Below are 26,921 nucleotides of genomic sequence, written 5' to 3'. Positions count from 1 at the left end.
AGATCTTTTCACACGCGAGTTAAGAAGTATTTTGTTTCATTTTCTGTTGAAACTGGAAGCTGAGCAAACGGATTTAATGAAAATGCGTGTTCCTGTGTTTGTCCTCCTCCTGAAGCTATAGAGGGTGGAGAGTAATTGAGGAAGTGTTGCCGTAGCTGTAAGATCTAAAATTCGTTCGCAGCCTCTCTCTCCCTCTCTCTCTCTTCCCCCTCTCCCTCTCACAGCAGTAGCAGTAGGACCTGAGCCTGCAGCATCGTCGAGTGGCGCTGCCGAGCTCTCTGCTATCCACTGTACACCTTCACATTCCCTGGAAATAAAACCTACTGCTGCTGCTTTGCCCCCAACCCCCTCCAACACTCTCTCTCTCTCTCGCTCTCTCGCAGTGACTGGTGCCACCTCCAAAGCAACAACAACAGGCAGGTGAGAGACAGGCAGACTTAGAGAAGGAGACTCTGACTCCAGTGCTTCATTCCATCCAGCCTCCCTGTACCCAGTTCATCATGAATGGACAACACTGCTGGGGCTATGGGGATGATAACGGTAAGCCTTCAGTCTTCCTTTTTACTGGAGTTAGGATTTCTCAACATTTTGTGAAAGAACAGATTGCTAAACGGAAGGGGCATAGTTAATGTAATGTCTGTATGTACAGTCAGTGTGTGATTTATTATACTAAAAATCTTTGCTGCTTCTCAGCTTGTCAAAAGGTAGACAATTCCGAGAATCTAACCCTGAGAGAGTTTTCCTCCAGCCGCTCTGAGGTCCTGGTAGGGTTTTGCAAGTTTTATCCGGTGGTTTTAAGTGTATTTAATTCTGGGCGTAAACTCCCTTCTGCCTCAAGTGCTTATGCTGCAGTGAGTCTGGGACAGAAATCACTGGGATGGGGGTGGGGGTCGTGAGCTGGGGATTGTGAACGAAACGTGGGGAGGAGGTGATTTTTTTTCAATGCTAAAGTTGTTGTGATCCGGAAGGCACTGTCTGCAAGGCTGGTGGGAGCAGATTCATTTGGATCTCTCGAGAAGGAATTGGAGAATTGGGAAATGGAAGAGAAGGCATGCAGGTCTGTGGGTCGGGGGTAATGCAGCAAGCCTGGTCAGACAGAGATGTACCTGTCCAGGTAACACTTTGAATGGGACTTGGGCACAATCTTTCCCCCGGTGTGACCAAAACAGCTTTTGAATCCATCAAACTCAGACAGCAGAAACGACCGTTAGATAAAGGGATAGTAGGAACTGCAGATGCTGGAGAATCTGAGATACCAAGGTGTAGAGCTGAATGAATACAGCAGACTTGTGCTGATGCTGCTTGGCCTGCTGTGTTCATCCAGCTCTACACCTTGGTATATTAGATAAAGGGATACACTTGGCAAGGAAACCACAGGGGCATAAGGGGAAAGAGAGTAAGATGAGAGCCAGCACTAACTCAGTGGAGTGAATGGCCTCTCTCTGTGCTGAAACACTGTGTCTGAATTCTGTTTTCTCTTGCAGGCCCCTCGAACTGGCACAAGCAGTTCCCCTTTGCACAGGGGGACCGCCAATCACCCATTGACATTGTGCCCGCACAGGCAGTTTATGACGCCTGCCTCACACCGGTCTCCATATCCTACAATGCCTGCACCTCGCTGTCCATCTGTAACAATGGTCACTCAGTCATGGTGGAGTTTGAGGACTGTGATAATAAGACAGGTGAGAAACAGAGTCATCGGGAGTTGTCGGGGGGTGGGGGGTTGGTGGTGGTGGTGGGGGGTGGGTACGAAAAGCGGGTGGTAGGGTGTTGGTGAGGAAATGGGATGAAGGCACCAGAGTATTGGTGCCTGGTAATGGTAATGTCAAATTACATTTCCGTGTGGCTTTGCAACCTCAGCACTTTGCAAAGTGTTTTACAATGACATGTTTTTATAGTGTGCTTGCTGTCTCGATGCCAGCCTAGATTATGCTCCCAATTGTATCCAATGGAAAAGACAATCGCAGCGGCAGGAATAATGCTTCATTAGTATAAATCAGTAGAAGTAACAACAAACAAGCAGATTGCTAAAGGCTGGACAGGCTGTCAGTTTGAAAGTTAAAACATTGAAGATGTTGATAATGTGTTTAGTTGCTGGAATGTTTTTGTGTTGGTAGGGCCTGGGTTCAAATTTACATGCAGACAGTTGAGCACAAAATCCAGGCGGCCCTACCCTGTGGAGTCCAGAGGGAGAGCTGCACTGTCAGGCTTTGGCTTTAAGATGTTAGATCAGCCGAGAGTTAATGAGCATTAAAATTCCACAGTACCATTGCAGGAAGATCAGGGGAGTGCTGTGCACTTTATATCCCACTATTTATCACTCAACCGATGCCAAAGCGAAAAAAGAACCAATAAGTACTTCATCTCATTGCTTTTAAGAACATAGGAAATAGGAGCAGGAGTAGCAGGTAGTAGCATTCAGCACCTCAAACTTGCTCCATTATTCAACATAATCATCGCTGATATTGGCCTCATATTCACTTTCCTGCCTACTTCCCACATCCCTTGATTCCCCAAGAGGTCTATTGATCCCAACCTTGTATGTATTCAACTATAGAGCATTCACACCCCTTTGGGGTTGAGAATTCTAGAGACACACACCTCTCTGGGTGAGGAACTCTCCCCTCAGCTCAGTCCTGAATGAAAGAAAAACAGGAAATTGCAGGAAAAGCTCAGCAGGTCTGGCAGCATCTGTAGAGAGAAACCAGAGTTAACGTTTTCGGTCGGGTGAGCCTTCCTTAGAATTCAGTCCTGAATGATTCTCTAATCCTGAGGCTGTTCCCCTGTGCTTTATGTTCCCCAGTTCGAGGGGAAACTACCTGTCAGTGTTTACCCTCTCAAACCCTTCAGAATCATAAACATAAAACAAAGAATGGTCGATGATGGAAATCTGAAACAAACATAGAAATTGCTGGGAAACTGAGTGGGTCTGGCAGCATCTATGGAGAGAAATCAGAGTTAACGTTTTGAGCCTGCTGTGACTCTTCTTGTTCTGAGGAAGGGTCACTGGACCTGAAACATTAACTCTGCTTTCTCTCCACATACGTTGCCAGACCTGCTGAGTTTCTCCAGCAATTTCTGCTTCCCTTCAGAATCTTTGCTGTTTCAATTACATCACTTCTCATTCACCTAAACTTCAGAGATTATGGACCCAATTTACTCATCATCGAACAACCCTTTCATCCCAAGAACCTATCTCATGAACCCTTGCTGAACCCTGCAATGCATATTCCTTAAATATGGAAACGCAACTGTATTCTAGGTCTCACCAAAGCCCTGAACAATGGTAGCAAGATTTCTTTGTCCTTCTATTGCAGTCACCTTACAATAAAGGCCAACATGTCACTCGCTTTCCTAATTGCTAATATTGTTGTCTGTGTACGTGGTAGATTGCTTTTAGCTTGTGAAGATGTACTGTGTGCAAGCTGGCTGCTGGGCTTCCTACATTACAATGGTGCTTAATTGATTTTGAGAAAGGATGGGATGTAGCAGTGAGTGATCAGATGTTGCCATAAAGAAGCAGGGACTCTGTCAAGTTGAAGACAAATGACCACAAAAGCTGAATATCTGAAATGAAAACAGGACTTGCTCAGTTAGGAGGCCAGTTAGGGTTAGCCTTCCATCGTAATCCACATCCTATGCTTACATATCCCTCTTTTCCCCCCTTTCTTGACTAACAGAGGATTCAAAGGCTATCAGGGGTAGGATATGGATTAAGGCCACTTCTTGTTGAATGAGGGAGCAGACTCGAGGGGCCGAATGGCCTACTGCTCAGAATTAATATGTTCATATATTTGTATGACCCTGCAGGCAGGCAAAAGGTCCAGAGTGATGACAGCCTGCCTAAATATACACAGAAATTCTGCTTTACTGCATATTGTTTTTAAAAAATCATTCTTTAATGGGCATCAAATGCTAAGGCCTGCTTTTATTAGTGAGTGGTAAGCTTTGTTCCCACTCTGTGGATGTTTTAATGTCTTATGTCTCTCCAAGGGGCAATGAGGAGTCAGAACATTGTTATGCCACAGGCCTTTGGATTTCTGGTCCAGGAACATAACCACATGTTTATTAGCACTGTTTCTTTTCTCTTGGCTTTCCATGCCCCCCCCCCCCCATGTTGTTTCCCCCTATCCAAATGTCCCTACCTTGCCACTCCATTCCTTTGTTTAGTGACTGGAGGAGCCATTCATTCCTGTGAGCCTGATCTGTCACACAGTTAGATCATGGCTGATCTGTTTTTTAACTCCATCTATCCACCTGGATTCCACTATCCCCTGCTATCGTTGTCTCGCAAAGATCAATTAATCTGCATTTGGGAATCTTCAATCGACAGCCCTGCCATTGGCAACTTTTTTTAGGAGAGAATTCTAGTTGCTTGAAGAAATACTCCCTGATTTTCTGTCTCTCTGTCTCTGTTTCTCCTTTAATCATCTTAAACAGTTCAATTAGTTCATGCTGTAATCTTCTGTGCTCTCCCAGACCTCACATATGAAACCTGCCTTCATAGTTTAACCCTTTTTAGCCCTGATGCAGCACTCCTTGCTCAGCTGAAACTAGGTTCAGCCACCTCAGAGGAGATTCTCTCTCCATACCTGAGAGATGTACAAAAACAAATAAAATGATTGTTGAATCATTATAATTTCAGACTGAAATGTATCTAAATCCACATCAATTTGACATAAAATGTTGGCGAATTTGCTGGTGTTGGAATTTGATAGGTGCAGGATGCAGACAGAATGTAGTGTTGAAAGAGTCAAATCACTTCTTGCAATCTTTTGCCAGTTAATTATTCATTTAGAAACTCAGCATGATAAATTAGAGAGTCAAGGCCATAACTGACTCGGAGCATGGCTTTCTTGCTAAATGAGCTATAAATGTGAAGCTAAGATTTGCAAACTGTAATTTCGTGGGAGTTGGTGGCGCTCATTCCCCTGCGGCATTTGTCCTTCTGGCTGGTAGAGGTCATGGGTTTGGAAGGTGCTGTTCGAGGGGCCTCGGAGATTTCTGCAGTATATCCGGTAGACGGTGTACACTGCCGTCAGTTGTAGCGTTCCATCATGCTGTCCCATCAGCTGCTGTTTTCGTCTTTGCTGCTGCTTTGTTTTTGGTAAAGGGGGGAGTGGGGAGAATTGCAGGTAAATCAGAAACCACTTTAACGACTAGTTCTCATGGTACAGGTAACTCACTCGAGTTTAATCACAGGTTTCAGGTGACATGATCTGGGTGGTTTGACATCCGAGATAGTAGGAACTGCAGATGCTGGAGAATCCGAGACAACAAGGTGCAGGGCTGGATGAACACAGCAGGCCAAGCAGCATCATAGGAGCAGAGAGGCTGACGTTTCGGGCTTAGACCCTTAGTCTCCTGTAGTCGTGGCCGAGTGGTTTGACATCCTTCCGGTCTATTGGTTGGGGCTTTATTCCCTCATTCACTTCCAGCAAAATGAATCCTCCACCTTACAAGTCGAGCGAAATGACAGGACTGAAGCTGCGGGTTATCATTGACCTAGAACAAGTTGCAGCAAAGGACGTTCTTCATTTTATAACTTTAGTGAGCCCAATAAACTGGCCAGAAAGCAGCGACAGACTCTGCTTAAACAGAAGATAATTCCAACACCACAGGTACAGCTCAGTTGGTAATACATCTGTGAGTCAGCGAGTCCTGCGTCAAGTCCCACTCCGTAGAATTGCGTGATTAATCTAGGCTGATCATTCCAGAAATAGCAGCACACTTTCTGGGGTCAGGAGGGTGAAAGTACTGAGGGAGTGCTCCAGAGAAAAACAGAAATCGCTGCAGACACTCAGCATCTGTGAAAACAGCGGGACCGTTTCAAATCCAGATCTGAACAAGGGTCACTGGTACCGAGATAACAGTGTAGGCATATCAGGGGACCAGGAAAGCTGACGTTTCGGGCCAGGACCCTTCTTCAGAAACATCAGCCTTCCTGCTCCTCTGATGCTGCTTGGCCTGCTGTGTTCATCCAGCTCTACACCTTGTTGTCTCAGATTCTCCAGCATCTGCAATTCCTACTATCTCTCACTGGAACTGAAACGTTAGTTCTGTTTCTTTCTTTCTCTCTCTCTCTGCATAGTCGCTGTGTTTCTCCAGCACTTTATGTTTTTGTTTCAGTGCCCACAGTTATTAGTTTTATCTGAGGGAGTGTAGAGGGGGTGACACTGAGGGCATGCTGCACTGTGGGAGGGGGCAGCGCATTGAAGAAGTGCTGCACTGTCAGACGGGCAGAGTGAAGGGTTGAGGCAGGATTGAGGGAGTGCAGCACTGTTGGTGGTGAGGGGGAGGAGGTGAGGTGCTGGGGGGATGTGGGTGATGTTGGGAGGGAGTCACTACTGAGGGGTACAACCAAGGATATGCCACCATGATCAGAGCGACAGGATTAACGTTTTGAGTGAAAGCTGCAGGTGAACATTGAAACTCTAGGTGTGAAGCTGAAACCACTACACTGCCCAATGCCATATAGCCAGCTGCAGGGAGGATGTTCCTGATGGTGGGTGTGTCCAGAACCAGGGGGCACAGTATGAGGGTTTGGGGTAGACCATTTAGGACAGAGATGAAGAGACATTTCTTCACCCAAAGAGTGGTGAGCCTGTGGAATTCATTACCACATGAAGCAGTTGATGCCAAAACATTTGAATGTATTCAAGAGGCGACTAGATATAGCACTTGGGGCAAATGGGATCAAAGGTTATGGGGAGAAAGCAGGATTAGGCTATTGAGTTGGACGATCAGCCATGATGGTGGAGCAGGCTTGAAGGGCTGAATGGCCTCCTCCTGCTCCTATCTTCTGTTTCTATGACCAATGCTGAGTACTGGAAAAAGGATTGTACCTTGGAATTGAATTACTGGGAGATGGACAGGGTTAGCCAGGAGTGGATTGAATATAATTTGACACATTGATATTGACGAGTAATTAGAGTCCCAAAGGGTTAGATGCAAAGCAGCTTGTTCGGTCTGTTTCAATTTCAAAGCCAGCATCGAATTGTTGGGTCTTGTCTCTGTCCTGTTGATCAATGTGAGGATGAATGACGGCTCTGATCTTTACTGATTCCTGTTTCGTGGATCTGCGCTGAAAGTTTGTTTCACACATCAGGCAGCTTCCACATCAGTTGTAAACCGACGCTGATTGAGGCGTCTGCTCTGTGGGAAAGCAAGCATTCACCAGTGGGGAAACTGAAAGAGTCTACAGCCCATTCTGCCCATCGTATCTCTGCTGGCTCTGTTAACATTTTATCTAAACCCTCTTTACTCACAGCCCTATAGCTTTTCAATAGGATTTAGGGAGAGTTCTTAGGGCTAAAGGGAACAGAGGGTATGGGGAGAAAGTGGGAACAGGACGCTGTGACTGATCAGCATCGTCATATTGAATGGTAGACCAAGCTTGAGGGGCTTTATGGCCTATTTTCTATGTTTGTTTCCTCTGGTTCAAAGATTGATCCAATCTTCCCTTATGGACTACAATGGCCTCTGCCTGTGCCAGAGTAACCCCTTCCCTAGGAGGCTGATGAAAGAGATTTCTCGGAAACACTTTCCTCACTTCCTCAGGGTCACTTTTAAATTCCTGTCCCCTTCCCAATGACTGCCCAATCACAGGAAGCTATCTCTCTGAAAACAAGTAAAATACTGGAGATCACAGCGGATCAGACAGCATCAATGGAGAGAGAGCAAGCTAACAGTTCGAGTCTAGATGACTCTTCATCAGAGCTGACATGAACTGTGGGAGGGATACCATGCCTCCTCCTCTGAGCATTGTCACGGTAAACAGTTAGCAGGAGGGCAGAGGAAATACTTCAGCAATGCATGTCAGGTCTCCCTGAAGAAGCTGCACCATCCCAACGGAGGCTGTGGGAACCTCTGACCCGAGACCCACCGACCTGGAGAAGGAGCATCTGTAACGTGCCAACTCCTCAAGGATCTCTGCCAGGTCTCCGGGTGCAGACAGCAGATGGAGTGCCACCCTCACAGCTCAGCTACCACCCCATACCCCCACTCTGTGGCACAGTGAGTGGGCACAGCATTGGACTGGTCAGTCCCCTCACCAACCACTGTATCAAAGTGGAGAGTAATCAGCTTTGAAAAGAAAGAAGCATCATCTGCTTCCTTATTTCTGCACATCCCCTCCTGTCTGCGTGCTAACTTGTTCTTCAGTCCACAGCTCGTTTGTTGTCATACACCGGTTCAGCCAGGCATCGGAATTTAAAAATCCTCATCCTTGGTTTCTAAACCTTTCCCTGGTGCCTCGCCTCCCTGGCCCTATAATCTCCTCCAGCCGAACAAACTCTCTGCTCTCTACTATGACCTCTTGTGCTTTGTTCAAATTGCTGTACCGTTGATGGTCGTGCCTTCATGTGCCCGGGCCCTGAGCTCCGGGATTCCCTCCCTCCCCACCTGGGCCCTGAGCTCCGGGATTCCCTCCCTCCCCATCTGGGCCCTGAGCCCCTGGATTCCCTCCCTGACTGTATCCGCCTCCCTCTGCCCACTTTCCCTCTTGACCATGCTCTTTCGGACCTGTGTGTTTGACGGAGCCCCTTTGCCCACCGCCGTCCTACCCCATTCAGTAAAAACCAGCTGATGAATGCAACATGAGCTGCACTCTCCGCAAAGGAGAGTATTTGTGATGCATTAGGAAATCTTTGACAGGGCCTTCAGTGGTTAATTTTACCAGCAGCCATGAGGACTCCAGGCTGATCAAATTACTGAGATGCAGTTTCTGCCAACCTGGCATTTGATGTGCATGAATTATTCAGTTTGATCCACTCCTATCTGTTTGATTGTTTTCCTTCAACATTGCAGCAAGGCAGGAAAAGGATGAGGCCTTTTGGCCCCTCAAACCAGCTCCGCCATTCTAGAAGGTCTGTATTCCCTTTTAATTTAACTCTGTAGGTACTGGTATAGTTCTGACAATCTGCAACATATCTACCCCAGATACAGTGTATCCTACCCAGTGTGATTCACTCTCAGTCCAGAACCTGAATAAGACAGACATCTGTTCCAGGATGGAATGCTTCACTCTCCTAATGTGTTATTGCTCTGATGGATCTCCAGGCAAACTCCTCGAATCAATGGGCACCTTCATGGAAAGAGAGCTAATTGGATAAACCGCGAGCAAAGAAAGGATGAAGAATTTTCTTCTTTTTCTCTTCACACACCTACTGCGGGTATATGAGGCAGTCACAATCTGCTTTTCTCCTGTTTCCAAAGCTGGTTTTTCCTGGAAGTGGCCTGTCACTGAGAGGGGTGGGGTGGTCCTGGCAGGGCTTGGAGAGGGACCCCATATTGAGGAGCCTCTGCTGCTCGTAGTGCCTGCCCTGGATGTGTCCGACTCATTTACAGGCTGATAATCAACCAGTTAGATTTAATTTGATTTGATTTATTATTGTCACATGTACCGAGGGACAGTGAAAAGTTTTGTCTTGTGTGCAGTTCAGGCAGATCCTACCATACAAAGTGCATTAGGATAATAGAACAAAATGAGGAATACAATATTACAGATGCAGAGAAGGTGCACAAAAAGCGAGATCAACATTAAATTTAAAATTGGAGAGATCCATTCAGAAGTCTAATAACAGCGGGGAGGAAGCTGTTCTTGAACCTGTTGATATATGTATAGAAACTTTTATATTTTTGGCCCAACGGAATAGGGTGGAAGAGAGTATAACTGGGGTGGGAGGGGTCTTTGATTATGTTGGTTGCTTTCCCAAGGCAGCAGGAAGTGTAGATGGAGGTAATGGATGGAAAGCTGGTTTGAGTGATGGACTGGGCTGTGTTCACTACTCTCTGTAATTTCTTACAGTCTTGGGCAGAGCAGTTGCCATTCCAAGCTGTGATGCATCCGGATGGGATGCTTTCTATGATACATCAGTAAAAGTTGGTAAGAGTTCTGGACATGAACTCACCTTCCCCGGTCATTGAGTCCTGGAGCAGGATTTGAGCCAGGAGCTTCTGGGTCAGAGACAGGAATATTACCCACTCCACCACCAGACCATCCCAGGGTTAATGTTTACAGAGTGATTGAAATGTTTCTTCATTTCGTTCATTTGTTCTTTAATTCTTTTCTTTGTTTTGTTCTTTAGTTTGTATTTTCTCAGTGTATGAAGGGATCTGCTCCTTGGATGACCCGTGAATTACAGCAGGGTGCAGTGGGGTATGTGGTGCTAAGGGAGGAACCTCTGATATGGAGTAGATTGAGATAGCCTCTGGTAGGAGTGTGGCCAGAATAGAACATAGAACAGTACAGCACAGTACAGGCCCTTCGGCCCACGATGTTGTGCCGAACTTTTGCCCTAATCCTAAGATCTACCTAACCTCCACCCCTACCTTATACTATCATCCACATGCCTATCTAATAGCCACTTAAATGCCCCTAATGAGGTCGACTCCACTACCCTCTCCGGCAATGCATTCCATGTCTCTACCACTCTCTTGAGTAAAGAACCTACCTCTGACGTCTCCCCTATATCTACCTCCACTCACTTTAAAACTATGCCCCCTCGTAATAGCTACCTCCACACTAGGATAAAGTCTCTGGCTGTCCACTCTATCTATACCTTTGATCATTTTGTACACCTGTATCAAGTCACCTCTCATCCTTCGTCGCTCTAAAGAGAAAAGCCCTAGCTCTCTCAACCTTTCCTTGTAAGACCTTCCCTCCATTCCAGGCAACATCCTGGTAAATCAAAGAGTGAGTTGCTTAATGAGGAAAGGTTTGGCAGATTGTGCCTGAATCCACTGGAGTTCAGGAGATTGATGGGTGACCTGATTGAAATGTATAGGATCCTGAATGATCTTAATACGGTAAACATGGAAACAATGTTTCTTTTTGTGGACCAATCGAGAACTTGGGAAACACTGTTTTAAAATTAGGGGTTACTCTTTTGGAACTGAGAATGAGGAGAATCATTTTCTCTCTTGGGACAGGGTGTGTTGTTGTGTGATTTTTGGAATACTGTGCCTAATTCTTGTCAGGTAGGGGGACTGAGAGTTAGTGGGGTAGATGGGACTGTGGAATTCGAAACACAACCAGATCGGACATGAATAAAATCAAAATCGTGCAGATGTTGGAAATCTGAAGCGAATGGAGAATGTTGAAGAAACTGACCAGGTCTGACAGCACCTTTGGAGAGAGAGAAACAGAGCTAATGGTTTGTGGAGAGAGAAACAAATCATCCGTGATCTTCTTGAAGAGGAGAGGGTTTGAAGGGCCGAATGGTCACCTGCTTGCATTTTGTGTGAATGTCCTTCACATGCTCTGGACTTTCCCACTTTCTGCTGTGGTTTGAATCCTTTGCTTTCTGAGCTTCCTGATTAATTGATTGGTGGCTGCATCTTCAGCTGCTGAGTCCCAGCATTCCTGCCTGAGCCTGCTCCCAAATGCAGCTGCTGATTATATAGGGCTGTGTCCCATACTCTGCCAAGAGGCAGACTCTTGGCTAATTGTCAGCTTATGCCTATTTCTGAGCTGTCTTCTCAGCAGTCCTTGTCAATGCTAGTTACTCCCCAGGACCAAGGGACTATAAAGTCTCCCTCAGCTGGAATGGGAATGGAGCCGAGGTTGCTGGTGTCATCCTGAACCTCAGACAAGCCATCTAGCCCATCGTTAAATATGAAGTTCAAGAACAATGCAGCACAGAAAGAGGCCATTGGGCCCATCCTGTCTGCACTAGTCTATCTTTGTAAATCAGTCGTCTACGTTGACATCTTCTTGTGTAGGGGGCAGTTTGTTAACGCTCCTAGGAAGTGTTTTGGGAAATCTGACTTTAAAGTAAGAAGCATGAGGTTTAGAGGGGGCTTGAAGGAATACTTTTTCACCCAGAGAATGACGGGGGTGCAGTATCTGGTTTTCGCTACCTGGTAAAGGCCGGAACCCTCAAGACATTTAGGTGGACACTTGAAGCACCACAATATGAGGTTACAGGCCAAGTGTTGGTAAATGGCACTGGAGTAGATGACTGGTGTGGGAACAATGGGCTGAAGGGCCACTTTCCGTGCTGTTAAAACTCTATGATTGTCTTAAAGGTGCTATCTAAATGCGAGTTGTTATCATATGATGCTGAATGGCTTTCCTCACCTGTTTCTAACCTTCCTGATCTTGCAGTGATCAGTGATGGCCCGCTGGAAGCCCCCTACAAACTGAAACAGTTCCATTTCCACTGGGGCCGGAGAGGCAGTCAGGGATCTGAACACACCATCGATGGCAAGTCCTACCCTGGTGAGGTGAGCAAGGTTATCGTCAATCAATCAAAATCCAGATGGAGTTGGGGGGGGTGATGATGGGGTGTTTCCTGAAGGTGAAGATCTCTCTAGGTTCAGAAACGAACTGCTTGTTACCTCCTCCAATTCCACTGGTTATTCATTGACAGAATGTAAAAGCTGGCAAAATACTGCCCGTCCCTAATTGCCCCCTTGAGAAGGTGGGGGTGAGCTGCCTTCTTGAACCGCTGCAGTCCATGTACTGTTGGTGGACCCACAATGCCGTTAGGGAGGGAATTCCAGGATCCTTACCCAGTGACTGTGAAGGAACGGTGATATATTTCCAAGTCAGGATGGTAAGTGCCTAGGAGGGGGACTTTAAGACGGTGATGTTCCCATGTATCATTGCTCTTGTCATTCTAGATGGAAGTGTTGGTGAATTTGGAAGATGCTATCTAAGGATCTTTGGTGAATTTCCACAGTGTGTTTTGTATATCGTACACACTGCTGCTACTACATGCTGACAGTAATGAGCGTAGGTATAGATTAGGGATCATTCTTCATGAACTCACTGAGACAAAGAGTACTGACTGATACCGCACCTGCTCTCATGGCCCCCTGACTCCCATCCTTGCTCTTGTCTGATGTCCCTGAACAGTGTCATTGTTCAGGATGTGAAATCCAGGTCTTATTTTCACATTACTATGGGGATGCTGTGATTGACTGTCACAGCTCCATTAGAGAGCCAGACTGAGAGGGGATAACAACATCAGGTGACTACTTAGCTGTTGGACTTTCCCAACCCTGATTTAAATGGAAACAATGAGTAAGGTTATAGGGGAAAGGGCAGGTGAAAGGCACTGAGTCATTTGGACAGCTGGTGCGGAGATGAAGGGCTGAATGGCTGCCTCTTGTGCACCAACGATTCTGATTCTGTGGGTTTCACAGCTGGTCCAGATCATTTAACCATGGGCTGAACCACAGGCCAATGCGAAGAGGACATCGCATGAGGGACAGCAGAGGATCCAATCCTCGCTAGGTCTTTAAGATGGTGAATATTGAGAGGTGCCCTGGGATATCTGTCACTCAGTAGTGAATTCACAAGTTATACATTGTGCGACGTATTGGCCTGTTTATGGGCCTGACCTCATTTGGCACCTTTGGGTGAAGTTGCATATATATTTAATCTCCGTGTGTGTACAGTGACATTTGAAGGAAGAGTGAGAGTAGGCCATTCAGCCCCTCAAACCTCCTCTGCTGTTTAATATAATCATGGCTGATTTGATTGTAACCTCAAATCCACAGTGCTGTCAACACCCCAATAACATTTCACCCCTCCCTTTCCCTATCAAGAATCTATCGATCTCGGCCTTAAAATTATTCAGGGACTCTGCCTCCACCACCTTTTTTAGGAAGAGAGTTCCAAAGAGTAATGACCCTCTGACAGAATAAATTTCACCTCTTCTCTGTTTTGAAATGGGCAGCCCCTGGTTTTTGATCAGTGAGCCAGAGGTTTAGATTCTCCCATAACAGGAAGCATCCATCCTGTGAAGAACCCTCAGCGTCTTATACATTCCCATTAAATCACGTCTTACTCTTCTGAATGCAGTGGATACAGGCCTAGCCTAGAATCCCTACGGTGCGGAAAGAGGACATTAAGTTCATCAAGTCTATACCAACGCTCCAAAGAGCATTCCACCCAATCCCTGTAACCTCGCATTTAGCACAGCCAATCCACCCAACCAGCACGTTTTTGGACTGTGGGAGGAAACTGGAGCACCCAGAGGAAACCCACACAGACACATGGAGAATGTGCAAACTCCACACAGACAGGCACCAAAGGATGGTAACAGACCCTGGTCCCTGGTGCTGTGAGGCAGCAGTGCTAAGCACTGAGCCACTATGTTGCTGCCTGACCAGCCTTTCCTCATAAAACAGCCCCCCTACTCCAGGTAATAATCTGATAAACCTTCCCTGAACTGCCTGCAATGCACTTACAACTTGTGCACAATGGTCCAAATGCAACCTCACCAATGTCTTGTATAACCTCCCTAATTTTGTATTTATGTTCCTTTCAATCTTGTGATAAATGATTACCTTACACTAGCTGTATTATCCCTTGCTGTAGCTGCATACTAGTCCACTGGCTGACCTTCCCATACTACCGTGCTCCCTTGTGGGTCACAGTCTACACCAATCCATCCTACCCAGAACCTCCTGGGAGAGGCAAGCAAAAGAGAAAGCCTAATCCCAATTTGGTGTGAATAAAATTAAGGGAAATTGCTTTCAGACCCTCCTCCTACTTCCCTCAAACCCCAATTTTGTTTTTTTTTTAAGTGATCAGAACTACTCTAGAAGGGTTCTTGATGACTTGTTACAACTGGTCTTCTGTAAGCAGGAAAGGGTCAGCTCTCCCTTGTGTGATTTATGTGTACTTTTGTCATTTATTGTAAGTTTTTTGGTTTTTGAGCATGTAGGTTTAATGTGTCTCTGAAATTAATAATTAACTTAAGTATTTCTGTAACCATGGTGATTTCCATGAAAAAAGCCCTTGATTTTTTTTGTGCACTGTGGGTTTGTTGGAGATTTTTGGAGTTTGATTGTTTTTCTGCTTAAGAGAAACACCCATCACATAGGGAGGGATTTGTTTTTGGTTTTACTTTGAGTTTTGGGCAGGCCTGTGAAGCCCTTTCATGAGGATGGCTGTTTTCAGACCAGTACTTCTGAGAAAGGAAGGAAATATTGAAGGTTATCTTAGAGTGAAAGATATGTGTTAGTCCCAGGCCAGAAGTGGTGGGATAGCACCCTGAAGAGATTACTGAAAGATGAATACATTTAACTTCAGGTGTATGAAAGCCTCTTTCTGGAACTGTCTGAAATTCAAATCTATACATTAAAGTACAAGAGATTTAAATCTATTGAGGCATTAGTGACAGAGATCCTGTGTGAACACTGTACAAGTGGTAATTTTGGAGATCATTTCAGCATGTGAACCACTACGAGATTGTTCCCTAGTCTACACTACTCTAAAGGATAGAGGCCTACTCATTTAGCCTACCTTAAGAACTAAACTGCATCAAATTGGAGTGAGTCAAAAACCTGCATACCTGTGGCACCATAAGCCCTGACCAGAGTGAAGGTCATAACAGCATGGAAACAGACCCTTTGGTCCAACTCATGCATACCGACCAGATATCCTAAATTAATCTACTCCCATTTGCCAGCAATTGGCCAATTATCCCTGTAAATCCTTCCTATTCACGTACCCATTTTAAATGTTGTAACTGTACCAGTCACCATCGCTTCCTCTGGCAGCTCATTCAATATGCTCACCACCCTCTGCGTGAAAATGTTGCCCCTTAGATCCCATTTAAATCCTTCCCCTCTCACCTTAAACCTATGTTTTCTAGTTTTTGATTGCTCCACCCCAGGAAAAAGACCCTGGCTATTCATTCTATCCATGACCCACATGATTTTATAAACTTCTATAAGGTCACCCCTCAGCCTCTGATGCTCCAGGGAAAATAGCCCCAGTCTATTCAGCTTCTCCCTATAGCTCAAAACCCTTAAACCTGGCAATATCCTTGTAAAGCTTTTCTGAACCTTTTCAAGTTTAACAACATCTTCCTATAGCAGGGAGACCAGAATCACATGCAATATTCCAAATGTGGCCTAATTAATGCCTTGCACAGCTGCATCATGACCTCCCAACTCCCATACTCAATGCACTGACCAATGAAGGCAAATGTGCCCAGCACCTTCTTCACTATTATCCTGTCTACCTACTCCACTTTCAAGGAGCTATGAACCTGCACTGCAAGGTCTCTTTGTTCAGCACACTCCCCAGACTTTATCATCAAGTGTATAAGTCCTGCCCTGATTTACCTTTCCAAAATGCAGCCCTCACATTTATCTAAATTAAACTCCATCTGCCATTCCTGTGATTGGATTAATTTCCCTGTCAATCTCACTGCTGGAATTGACTGGGATCTGTATTGTGTAACTGTTCTCCACTCACTGCATCTTGCTGGAGAGGAGATCCTGCGATTAGCAGAAGACTGTGCAGTAGTTGTGGTGTGAGTTCCATTTGCTGCAGTCTATAGATTCCCTGTTTGCAGGGAATTGGACAGGTACATGAGTAGAAAGGGTTTAGAAGGATATGGGCCAAATGCTGGCAAATAGGACTAGATTGACTTGAGAAACTTGGTAAGCATGGACGAGTTGGGCCGAAGGGTCTGTTTCCATGCTGTATGACTCTATGACTGTCTGAGTTTAATTAGACTGTTTGCTGATGAGCACCTTGGCCCCTCCAGATTTGGTCGATCAGCCTTTGTTTCTCTCTGTTTCAGCTTCACTTGGTTCACTGGAACGCAACAAAGTACAAAACCTTTGGGGAGGCAGCAGGGTCACATGACGGACTGGCTGTGGTTGCTGTGTTCTTGGAGGTAGGTCCTAATCTCGATGGCCGGAGAGTGAATACTTGTTGTCACATCGATTGAATTTGATGGAGAGTAAAACAAGAATGATTCAATCTGCAATAACCAACACCGTGTGAGCGTGTGAGCATGTGACCGTGCATGTATGTACGTGTCACTGATTCCAGTCAAGGCTGAAAGGTCAGATGTGTCACAATTATTGTTGCAAGTCTATTATGTTCAAAAGAAATAACTTACTTTTGTATGGGACCGGTTATGACCTCAGATCATTTAATGCACTTTACAGCCAGCAATTTACTTTTGAAACATGACATTCTGAAAACAGCAACAAGCCATGCTGGTAGGCTCCCACCAAACAGTGACCAAGTCATCAGTTTTGGTCTCTTTATTAAAGAAAGATATCATTTATTTGGACACAGTTCAGAGAAGGTCCGATCCTGGTGTGGAGGGACTGTCTTATGAGTAAAGGCTAAACAGGTTGGGACTCTACTCACTGGAGTTTAGATGAATGCGAGATGATCGCATTGAAACATATAGGATTCTGAAGGGGATTGACAACGTAAATGCAGAGAAGATGTTTCCCCTCATGGGAAACTGAGATGAGGAGGAATTTCTTCTCTGAGGGTTGAGTCTTTGGAACTCCTGCCGCAGAGAGCTGTGGGGACAGGGTCCTTGTGTATATTTACAGCTGAGTAAGATTTGTGATCAGTCAAGAAATTGTGGGTTATTGGGAAAGGACAGGAAAGTGGATGTGAGGAAAGTCGGATCAGCCATGATCCTATTGAATGATAGAGCAGTCTCGAGGGGCCGAACAGCTACTCCTGTTCCTATTTCTCATGGTCCTATCTGTGTAGTGATGCTGGTGAAGAGATAAACATTGGCTGAGAGACTGGGCAGAATTCCCCAGCTCTTTGAGATAGTGCCACAGAATCTTTTACATAGCAGAGATAGTGGCTTTGTAGGAATACTATGGAATCATAATCCCAAAGCCCAAGCTAATTCTCTGGGTTCCAATCCCATGACATCAGCTGGTGGAATTTAAATTCAATTCATATCACTATAATTGAGAAAAAAAAATCTAGTCTCTGTGATCATGACTGTGAAATTACCATGAATTGTTACCAAAACCCATCTGGTTCACTACTAATGTCCTTGAGGGAAGGAAATCTGTTTTGTTTACTTGGTCTGGTCTACCTATGACTCCAGACCCACAGCAATGAATAAGGAATGAGTGGATTGTCTTATGGAGAAAGGCTAGCCAGGTTCGGCTTGTATCCTCCAGAGTTTAGAAGAGTCACAAGTCATGTAACTGAAACTTTTCAGATTCTAAGGAGCCTTGACCAGGTGGATATGGAAAGGATATTTCCTCATGTGGGAGAATCTAGAACTAGGGGTCACTGTTTAAAAATAAGGGTCTACCCATTTAAAACAGGGATGAGGAAACATTTTCTCTCAGAGGGGTGAGAGTCTTTGGAATTCCCTTCCTCAAAAGGCAGTGGGTGCAGAATCTTTTACATATTTTAAAGGCAGAGGAGGTAGATTCTCGATGACCAAGAGGATGGATGAATATCAGGGGTATGGGATTAGAATAGTTAGGTGGAGTTTTTTGACTAGCACCAAGGCAATGGGCGGAAGAGTTAGTTTTCTGTTGTGAAGATCTCTCTGACGCTATGCAGGAATGTAGAATCGAGGTTGGCCATGATTTTATTGATGGGGGGGACCAGGCTCGAAGGGCCGACTGGCCTACTCTTGTTCCTTGTTCATTAGTGGTTGACTGTTAACTACCCTCTGAAGTGGCCCAGCACGCCGCTCAGTTCGAGGGCAGTTAGCAACGGGCAACAAATAAAGAACAATGAACAGTACAGCACAGGACCAGGCCCTTCAGCCTTTGTAAACTAAAAACGTTTTGCCTGCACACAGTCCGTATCCCTCTATTTCCTGCCTATTTATGTATATGTCAAGGTGCCTCTTTAATGTTGCTTTTGTACGTGCCTCCAGTGCTTCCTCTGACAGTGCATTCCAGACACTTAACACAATCTGTGTAAAATAAAAACCTGCCCCTCACATCTCCTTTCAACTTATCCCCATTACCTTAAACCTATGACCCTTAGTAATTGACATTTCTACCCTGGCCTTTCCAGTGACACCCTGGTGCTGTGAAAGAACATGGAGACCCTTAACCTGAGGGAATGGGCAAAGACCTGATCTGGGCATATCACCTGAGTGATGGCCATTCCAGTGAAGTGTCCTTTAGTGCTGGCACTGTGAGCTTAGCCAGGGTCACCAGTGAATTTATTCTATCACTGTGTGGTTCAAAGAGGAGATTACTGTGATATATAAAGGTCATGGAGGCACGGGAGGGACAGCAAATGATTTACAATCATGATAGTTAAACTGTGATTTATAACTATTGGGAAAAATTTAACAAGTCTGTTCTCACTGGAATGAAATGTGGCTCTGGAGCGTTTGTAAATTTCAAAGTGGTTTGATATGGAGAGGACATCTATGTTTGTAGAGAAAACCAAATCTGGGAGCCATAAATAAAGCATTGGCACTTATTGATCCAGTAGGGAACTCGAGAAACCTTTCTCGGGTAGGAATGTGGAACTTGCTCCCATTCAGGGGATGTAGGCCCATATTCATGTGGATAGTAAACACCAGATCAGGCCAGGGCGAAATGGCCCTTGACTGAGGTGTAAAATTCTACATTGGTTAAGGGTATCTCTGATAGAACAATCTAATCTCGTCATATTTTAAAATCTTCCCATCTCTTTCAGACTGGAGATAAACATACCAGCTTGAACAGATTGACAGATGCCTTGTACATGGTTAAATTCAAGGTAACGTCAGATGTTTGTGGTGCTATGGATTTGTCCATCTGCCCTGGGCAAAGGCGGTGCAGCTTTCTATTTGACTTGGAGTCATAGAGATGTGCAGCACAGAGACACACCCTTTGGTCCAACGTTTCAACCAAATATCCTAAATTAATCTCGTTGCCCATCCCTCCAAACCCATCCTATTCATGTACATATCCAGATATTTTTTAATACTGTAATTGTGCCAGTCCCTACCACCTCCTATGGCAGCTCGTTCTGTAAACACTTACAGTGATTGTTTTGTTATTCCCTTGACTAATAGTTTATTGTCCTGAAGAAATATTGGAGCTTTGCCTTGGAGTCAGTAACTTTACCACAGAGTGGATCGTTGGTCATTTCACTGTTCAGTTTCATTTTCCGTGGTTGACTCAAACAATCAAACTGTTTCACAGATTCCACTCCCTGAAGGACAGTTGGAAGTCTGTCAGGTTTCTAAAACAATTTGAACAGATATATCCTCTGCAGAATTGTATTCCCTGGAATTTAGAAGGTTCAGGGCGGATTTAATCAAACTTAAAATTTTGAGGAGAAACTGATAAATTAGGTTCATTTCTGCTGGTCGAGGAATAGGAGCATTGCGTAAAAATTAGAGCCAGGCCTTTCAGGAGAGAAATACTTCACACAGATTGCAGAAGTTTCAAATCCTCTTGCACAAACTGATACCAGAACTGCCCTGAAGGAGGCTTTGGGCCTGGCAACACACTCTGTTGTTCTACAGTGACACCTGCATTCTGCATGTAAACTCTTTTCAAGTTACTTTCAACTAATTAATACTTTCTAAAATCAGTACTTCAGGCAAACTAGGCAAGAAAGTCTCACACATTGACACAAATGACTGGTTAACCTGTGTAAGCAAGAAATGCTTGTTCCTATTCAAAAAGAGTCACTTTGACCCCAGTTTCGTGCTGAAGTGACGATCTAAATTGTGGCTTTAGCTGAACCTATGACTTGTGACTCACCAGTAAAAGGACTTGAGCAAGATCTAGACCAAGCAGGCACACACTTGAAGCTGACAATGGTGTTTTCTTCCCAGTCTTGATGCAAGTCCAGCCAGCAGAGAGGAGGGCAAGTTTTGGGCAAGTCTTCAATGCAGGAGTAATGTAGCCTTACTGTCATCAGACTGGCAGAACAAAGCACCCAGATCCTCCAGCAATGGCCAAACATGATGTGGCCATCCACACAAACCACAATGTCCATTGGTTTCCAAGACAGTGCATCAACATCTTCCTTTCCAAGAACAATCCCCCAATGGAACAAGCTGTCAAAGGAGACAACACAGTATGGAGCTGGAGGAACACAGCAGGCCAGGCAGAATCAGAGGAGCAGGAAAGTTGATGTTTTAGGCCGGGACCCTTCTTCAGAAATTCATTTTCTGAAGAAGGGTCCTGACCTGAAACATCAGCTTTCCTGCTCCTCTGATGTTGCCTGGCCTTCTGTGTTCCTCCAGCTCCACACTGTGTTATCTCTGACTCCAGCATCTGCAGTTCTTGCTATCTCCAAGCTGCCAAAGAAAATAGTCACCATTCCAACTCTGCAAATCTTCAAGCCTCGCCTTTTTTAGTTTGTTTTTAATTCATTCATGAGTCATGGGCGTTACTGGCTGAGCCCAGCATTTATTGCCCGTCCCTAATTGCCCCCTCAAGAAGGTGGCGGTGAGGCGAGCTGCTTTCTTGACTAACAATGCCCTCAGGGAGGGAATTCCAGGATTTTGACCCAACAAAAGTGAAGGAGTGGCCAAGTTGGTGGCGTTCCCATTTATCTGCTGCCCTTCTCCTTTTAATGGTAAAATTTCTATTTATAAGTTTTCATTATCAACCATCCACTGCAACTCCTGCTTGGTTTAGTTGCCATAGAAACATTGATGGAATACAGGTATGAGTCTGTGATATTGACATAACTAAAGTAGAAATTGCTAGGAGTATGAGGTGGGGGGGCAGGGGGGATGCTATGGTAAGACCACACCCGGAATGCAGTTTGATCTCTGACCAAGGAAACAATACATTTGTCTAAAGAGGTGGGGATGCGTCAAATGGCGTTGTATTCTCTGGAGATTTGATTAATGGAGGGAGTGATTTCTTGAAATTTTGACACTCTGAAAGGAATTAATTGGTGAAAGGGGTTTCCTCTGGTAAAGAACATAGAGGCACAGAACAGGGGGAAGAAGCTGTCCATGTTGGACTGAGGTTGGAGAAATTTCGCTCACAGAATTGTGAATCTCTATAACCTGCTATCCCAGGGAGCTGTGGATGGTTGTTAAAGGAGTACCAGTTAAGACCAGGAGCAGTAGATTTTAGGCATAAGCCTAAAATGAGAGGATATCGGGATAGGGAAATAAAGTAAAGCTGAGGTAGCAGATCAGCTGTGATCAGACTGAATAGTGGAACTGTTTCATGCCTCTGTCCAACCCCCTCCTGTTCCCATTTCTTAGAGGTATTAACCTGAGAAATATTGAGCTGAGATAATGATGCTTGCTCCTCACTGAGCTGCCATTACTGACATGAAAACTATCTTAATCTCTCATCAGGAAACAAAGGCTCAGTTTAAAGACTTTAACCCACAGTGCCTGCTGCCGAAATGTAGGGATTACTGGACATATGCGGGGTCTCTAACCACGCCACCCCTGAATGAGAGTGTGACCTGGATCGTCTTCAGGGAGCCGATCCAAGTGTCTGAGAAGCAGGTGAGTGACCAGCGACTCTCCCAGGTGCCCCACACATGTCAGGATATTTCTCTGTGGGCTCCCGAGGCGGAATATGAGGTGCTGCTCCTCCAGTTTGCGTGTGGAGGAGGCCCAGAATGGACATATCGCCCAGGGAGTGGGAGGGATTTAAAATGGTTCGCGACAAACAACAACACCTTTTGGTCACAAACTATTTTAACTCCCCCTCCCACTCCCTGGGTGACATGCCCATCCTGGGCCTCCTCCAGTGTCACAATGACACCACCCGGAAACTGCAGGAACAGCACCTCATATTCCACCTCGGGAGCCTACAGCGCGATGGCCTAAACATGGAATTCACCAATTTTAAAATCTCCCCACCCCCAGCCTCTTCCCCTGTCCAACCCTCCCTCTCATCCCCGCATCCTTTATCTGTCCATCATCTCTCCCACCTATCTGCCCCTCGCACCTCACTGACCAATCCCCGCCGCTCCCTACCTGCACTCACCTAAAACCATCCCACCTACCTTCCCCAGCCCCACCCCTCCTCTCTGTATTTATTTCTGAGCTCCCTTCCCCCTCCCCCATTTCTAACGAAGGGTCCCAACCTGAAACTTCAACTTTCCTGCTCCTCTAACGCGGCCTGGCCTGCTGCGTTCCTCCAGCTCCACACTGTGTTGTCTCTGACTCCAGCATCTGCAGTTCTTACTTTCTCTCAGGATATTTCTCACTCTCTTTTTCTCTCTTTCCTTCTCCTCTCTCTTTCCCTCTCTTTCTCTCTTCATCTCTCTCCTTTTTTCCTTTCTTTTTCTTTTTTTCTCTCTCCCACTTTGTCTCTCTCTCTCTCATTTGTTATGTGAGAATTTTGTCCAAAATCCTGATATAAATTCCTCCAAATAACAATAGGAAAGAGTGAAGCCATTGCCTTGAACTCTATCCCTTTGCTACTAGCCCCATTGCTCTCCTTGGCTAAACTCTCAGATAGGACCAGACCATTCACAAGGTCTCTGTGTCCAACCACATGCTTGGGCCAACAGCCATGGAGCAGACTCAGTGGGTTAAATGGCCTCATTCCACTCCTGTATCTTATTGTCTTATCATCAAAAGTGGCTCCTTCCACCTCTGCAATGTTGCCTGACTCTTCCCCTCCCTCAGTTCCTGGCTTTAAAGCCACAAAAGAGTTTTTGTTTCCTTACGAGGGGGGGAGTCAGTAACAAGGAGGGAGGTTAGAGGCATTTCTGCACACACAGCCATTGTTACAGGCTTGGGAAAGCACTGAGAGATTGAGGCCAACATATTGAACCAAGACTCACATCTTGATGTTTCTTACATCCATCTGCTCGGGAATGTCACATCACCTGTCTGGAGCAGGTGGGATATGAACCCAGGCCTCCTGGCTCAGGACACTACCACTGCAACACAGGAGCCCTGAGCTCCCCAGAGCAGATACTTTCTAATCCTCCCAGTCAGAGGTGTTCCGACACACATCTAGAGCAGGTGGAACTTGAACCTGGGCCTCCTGGCTCAGAGATAGGGACACTGCCAATGTGCCACAAGAAGCCCTCTTGACTCAGAAGCAGGGGAGGGTATTGGATGGTAGGATTTTTTTCTGATTGCACTAGCAAAGACCTAGCACAGATTGGATGGGCAGAATGATATTCCCCTGTTCAAGTGACCCTAACCCAGGCCATTAATATCCAATATCTCACATGTGTCTTTTCCAGTGAGAGTGAGCAGGCGCAGTTTAGGTTGGGCCTTTGTAACAGTTGCTGTTTATTGTGTATGTTAGAGTTTAATTAGTCTAACATTGGGCCAACATGAATACATTAAGAGGCTGTAATGATTTGCTTAATGCCAAGAAAACTGCAGCCTACAGGGGCTAATTATACTTTTCAAGTTCAAAATGTTTGGCCTCCCACTTCCCTTCATTTCTCTTTGTCTTCCCTTTCTCGCTCACTCACTCCCAGACCCACACATTGCTTTCACTCACGTTCTCATTGTCACATCCCCCATTGTGTTTATTTTATTTCACTTCCAGTCAGCTGTTTCTTTCTCCATCTTTCTCCCCCCCCACCACCACTAATGCACTCTCTCTCTTTCTGTCTGTCTGTCTCTGTCTCCACCTCCCTATCTCTCTCTGCCTTTGTCTTTCTCTCTCTGTCTGTCTCTCCATCCCACTGTCTCTCTCACCATCCCACCCCACCACCTGTCTCTCATACATGTGTCCCTGGTGATTGTGGGAGAGGACTGAGTGACTCCGAGAGCTGGGGGCTAACTGCTGAATGTTCACACACTGCATCAGCACAGAGCTCTGACACTGAGGTAGAACCATCATGACCGACTAATACCCAGAGGGTTCAGCCCATCACAGTGGCGGTGTCAGAGCTGCACAAAATGTTTAATTGCTTCAGTGTGTGGGAGATGATCCACTTCTCTTTGTACCTTCACTGGACTGGAGCAGCTGTTACTTGGAAATGCAGTGTAATTGTATCTGTCCTGGTTCTCTCTGCCTGTGACTCACAGTCACAGCACAGCGTCTCCTGTACAGTTCCAGACTGACAGCACCCTCCCTCCCTCTCTGCCTATCTCCCTCCCTCCCTCACTCACTCACTCATTCACTCACTCACACTCTCTCTCTCTCTCTCTCTCTCTCTCTGCCTATCTCGCTCCCTCACTCCCTCTCTCTCTCTCAATCTCTATCTCACCCACTCCCACTCACTCTCTCGCTGCGTCCTTTCATTTCTCCTCCAGCACTGTGGCTGGTCTGATTGTCCTTCTGTCATAGTATTTGTTGCACAGTAAGAGGCCATTCAGTTTATGCTGGTGTTCTTCCTCCTACTTTAATGACCTCTTCCCACTCGGCCCATCTATTCCCTTCTCTCCCACAGAAGCATCAGCCCTCCTACTGTCTCTGTCTGTTCCCACATTACAGCACTTCAGTAACACTCCAATATCTGTGAATGGTTTCATCACACCCTGTGATGGTGAGAGGCGCTATATCAAGGTGCTGAATCTTCCTGGCTCCAAGGAGATGATGGGCCAAAAGGGTTTAGGAGGAGGGGTAAGTAAGGGGAGTAGTGTTGGGACGGTTCCCCCCATCATGGGCTCTCTGAGGGTGGGGTGGGGGGGCAGCTGTGCCAAGAGGGAGACGGAGCAGAAAGAGCCATCTCTGTGCCAGGCCACCAGGGCTCAGGGTTTCTGATTATCCAAAGGAGATGTGACCTTCCCACCATGGGGATCAGTGCCCTCACCCCCTCTCCCTCTCCTTCTCCCGTGCCCTCTCCCTCTGTGTGGACAGATGCCACCTCCCGAGGGCAGCTCAGGGGCAATCCCAGCCTCTCGAGGTTCAGAGGATGGCAGTCCACATCCATAGTCTACCCCTTCTCTCCACAGGGACAGCCTTGTAGCTGGGACCACCTTTCAGAAAGTCCCTGCACCTTGAGGGGTCTACCACATTCAGCAGCGGTGCCCACTCCTCCTGGCATTCCCAGCACTGACTGTCCTATTGTGCAGCCTCCCAATGCCAAACTAAACTGAGATCCTGGAGTCTTCTATCAGGGACTGGACAGGGGTCCCAGACCCTGCCTGAGGGCAGGGGCAGGGGCGTGGGGAGAGAGGGTTATGGGCGAGGTATCCTGTTTACGCCTCCTGGCCGATCTTTGTCCCGGACACACTCTCAACTGGAATCCCGTAGAGAATTTAGGAGAAAACTCTTTACTCAGAGGGTAGTGTGGAACCTGCCCCGACAGGGAGAGGGGGAGGTGGGCAGTGTGCACATGTTCATGGGGAAGCTAGATAGGGGGGGAAGGCTGAGTGCCTTGGTGATTGTCACTGAGCTAGCAATCCAGGTTAATGTGCCATCTTTACCCACTGTGGTCTACATGTGATTCCAGATCCACAGCAATGTGATTGGCTCTCAACTCTCCTTTTAGAGATTTCACAGATCGAGGGCAACTTGCTCGTGGTACTCATATCCCATTCATGAATAAAAAGTATCTCTACAGTGCGGAAAGAGGCTATTCAGCCCATCAGGCTGCACCAACCCTTCAAAGAGCATTCCACCTCTGTCCCGTAAGCCTTCATTTATCGTGTCTAACCCACCTAGCCTGCAAATCCCTGAACACCATGGGACAATTTAACACGGCCAATCCACCCTAACCTCCACATTTTTGGACTGTGGGAGGAAACCGGACCAAACCCACGCAGACACGGGGAGAATGTGCAAACTCCACACAGGCAGTTGCCCAAGGGTGGATTTGAACCCGCGTTCCTGGTGCTGTGAGGCAGCAGTGCTAACCACTGAGTCACCCACATGAAGGATAAATGATTAGAAAGCTTTGTTGATTAGATGGGATGAAGCTGAGTGGAGGACCCTGGACAAACGATCCTTTTTCTGTGCTGTGTACAGTGTGGGAGGGAGCCCTGACTAAATGTTACGAAGCCATATTCCCTGCTGAGGCTCACTGTCCTTGTGTGAGCCAGTGGCTGATTAAATACCAACATGAGCCAACAGTCCCAGGGGAATAAATGAACAATATGCATGTTGTTTCTTTGGTAATCCCAGAATGTGATGAATTTGCATTATCCCCAGGAGTTCTTGGCTCTGACTTCATGTATTCCTGGATGTTTCATCCCAAGACAGCCATCTCCACCTGCCTGTCCCATCAATCATTTCCTGATGACTAATACTAAATTAAAACACAACAATTCTTTCTCTGTGTAGAGCTGGATGAACACAGCAGGCCA

General features: G+C 46.1%; 1 protein-coding gene across 1 annotated transcript in view; it reads left to right on the top strand.

Annotated features, from left to right (window-relative positions):
• The first annotated feature begins 213 nt into the window (after window positions 1-213).
• The window catches only part of ca7 (carbonic anhydrase VII), a 67,156-nt gene continuing 40,448 nt past the window's right edge, over window positions 214-26,921 (top strand). The window contains exons 1-7 of the mRNA XM_048605946.1: window positions 214-540; window positions 1,485-1,682; window positions 12,110-12,228; window positions 16,554-16,649; window positions 19,418-19,480; window positions 22,041-22,196; window positions 25,108-25,236. Coding sequence (XP_048461903.1) covers window positions 501-540; window positions 1,485-1,682; window positions 12,110-12,228; window positions 16,554-16,649; window positions 19,418-19,480; window positions 22,041-22,196; window positions 25,108-25,236 — 801 coding nt within the window. The 5' untranslated portion in view covers window positions 214-500. The remainder of the gene's footprint in view (window positions 541-1,484; window positions 1,683-12,109; window positions 12,229-16,553; window positions 16,650-19,417; window positions 19,481-22,040; window positions 22,197-25,107; window positions 25,237-26,921) is intronic.

This window comes from Rhincodon typus, chromosome 15 (assembly GCF_021869965.1).
Source record: "Rhincodon typus isolate 14 chromosome 15, sRhiTyp1.1, whole genome shotgun sequence".
Classification (NCBI taxonomy): Eukaryota; Metazoa; Chordata; class Chondrichthyes; order Orectolobiformes; family Rhincodontidae; genus Rhincodon; species Rhincodon typus.
This window is presented reverse-complemented; position numbering and strand designations above follow the sequence as displayed.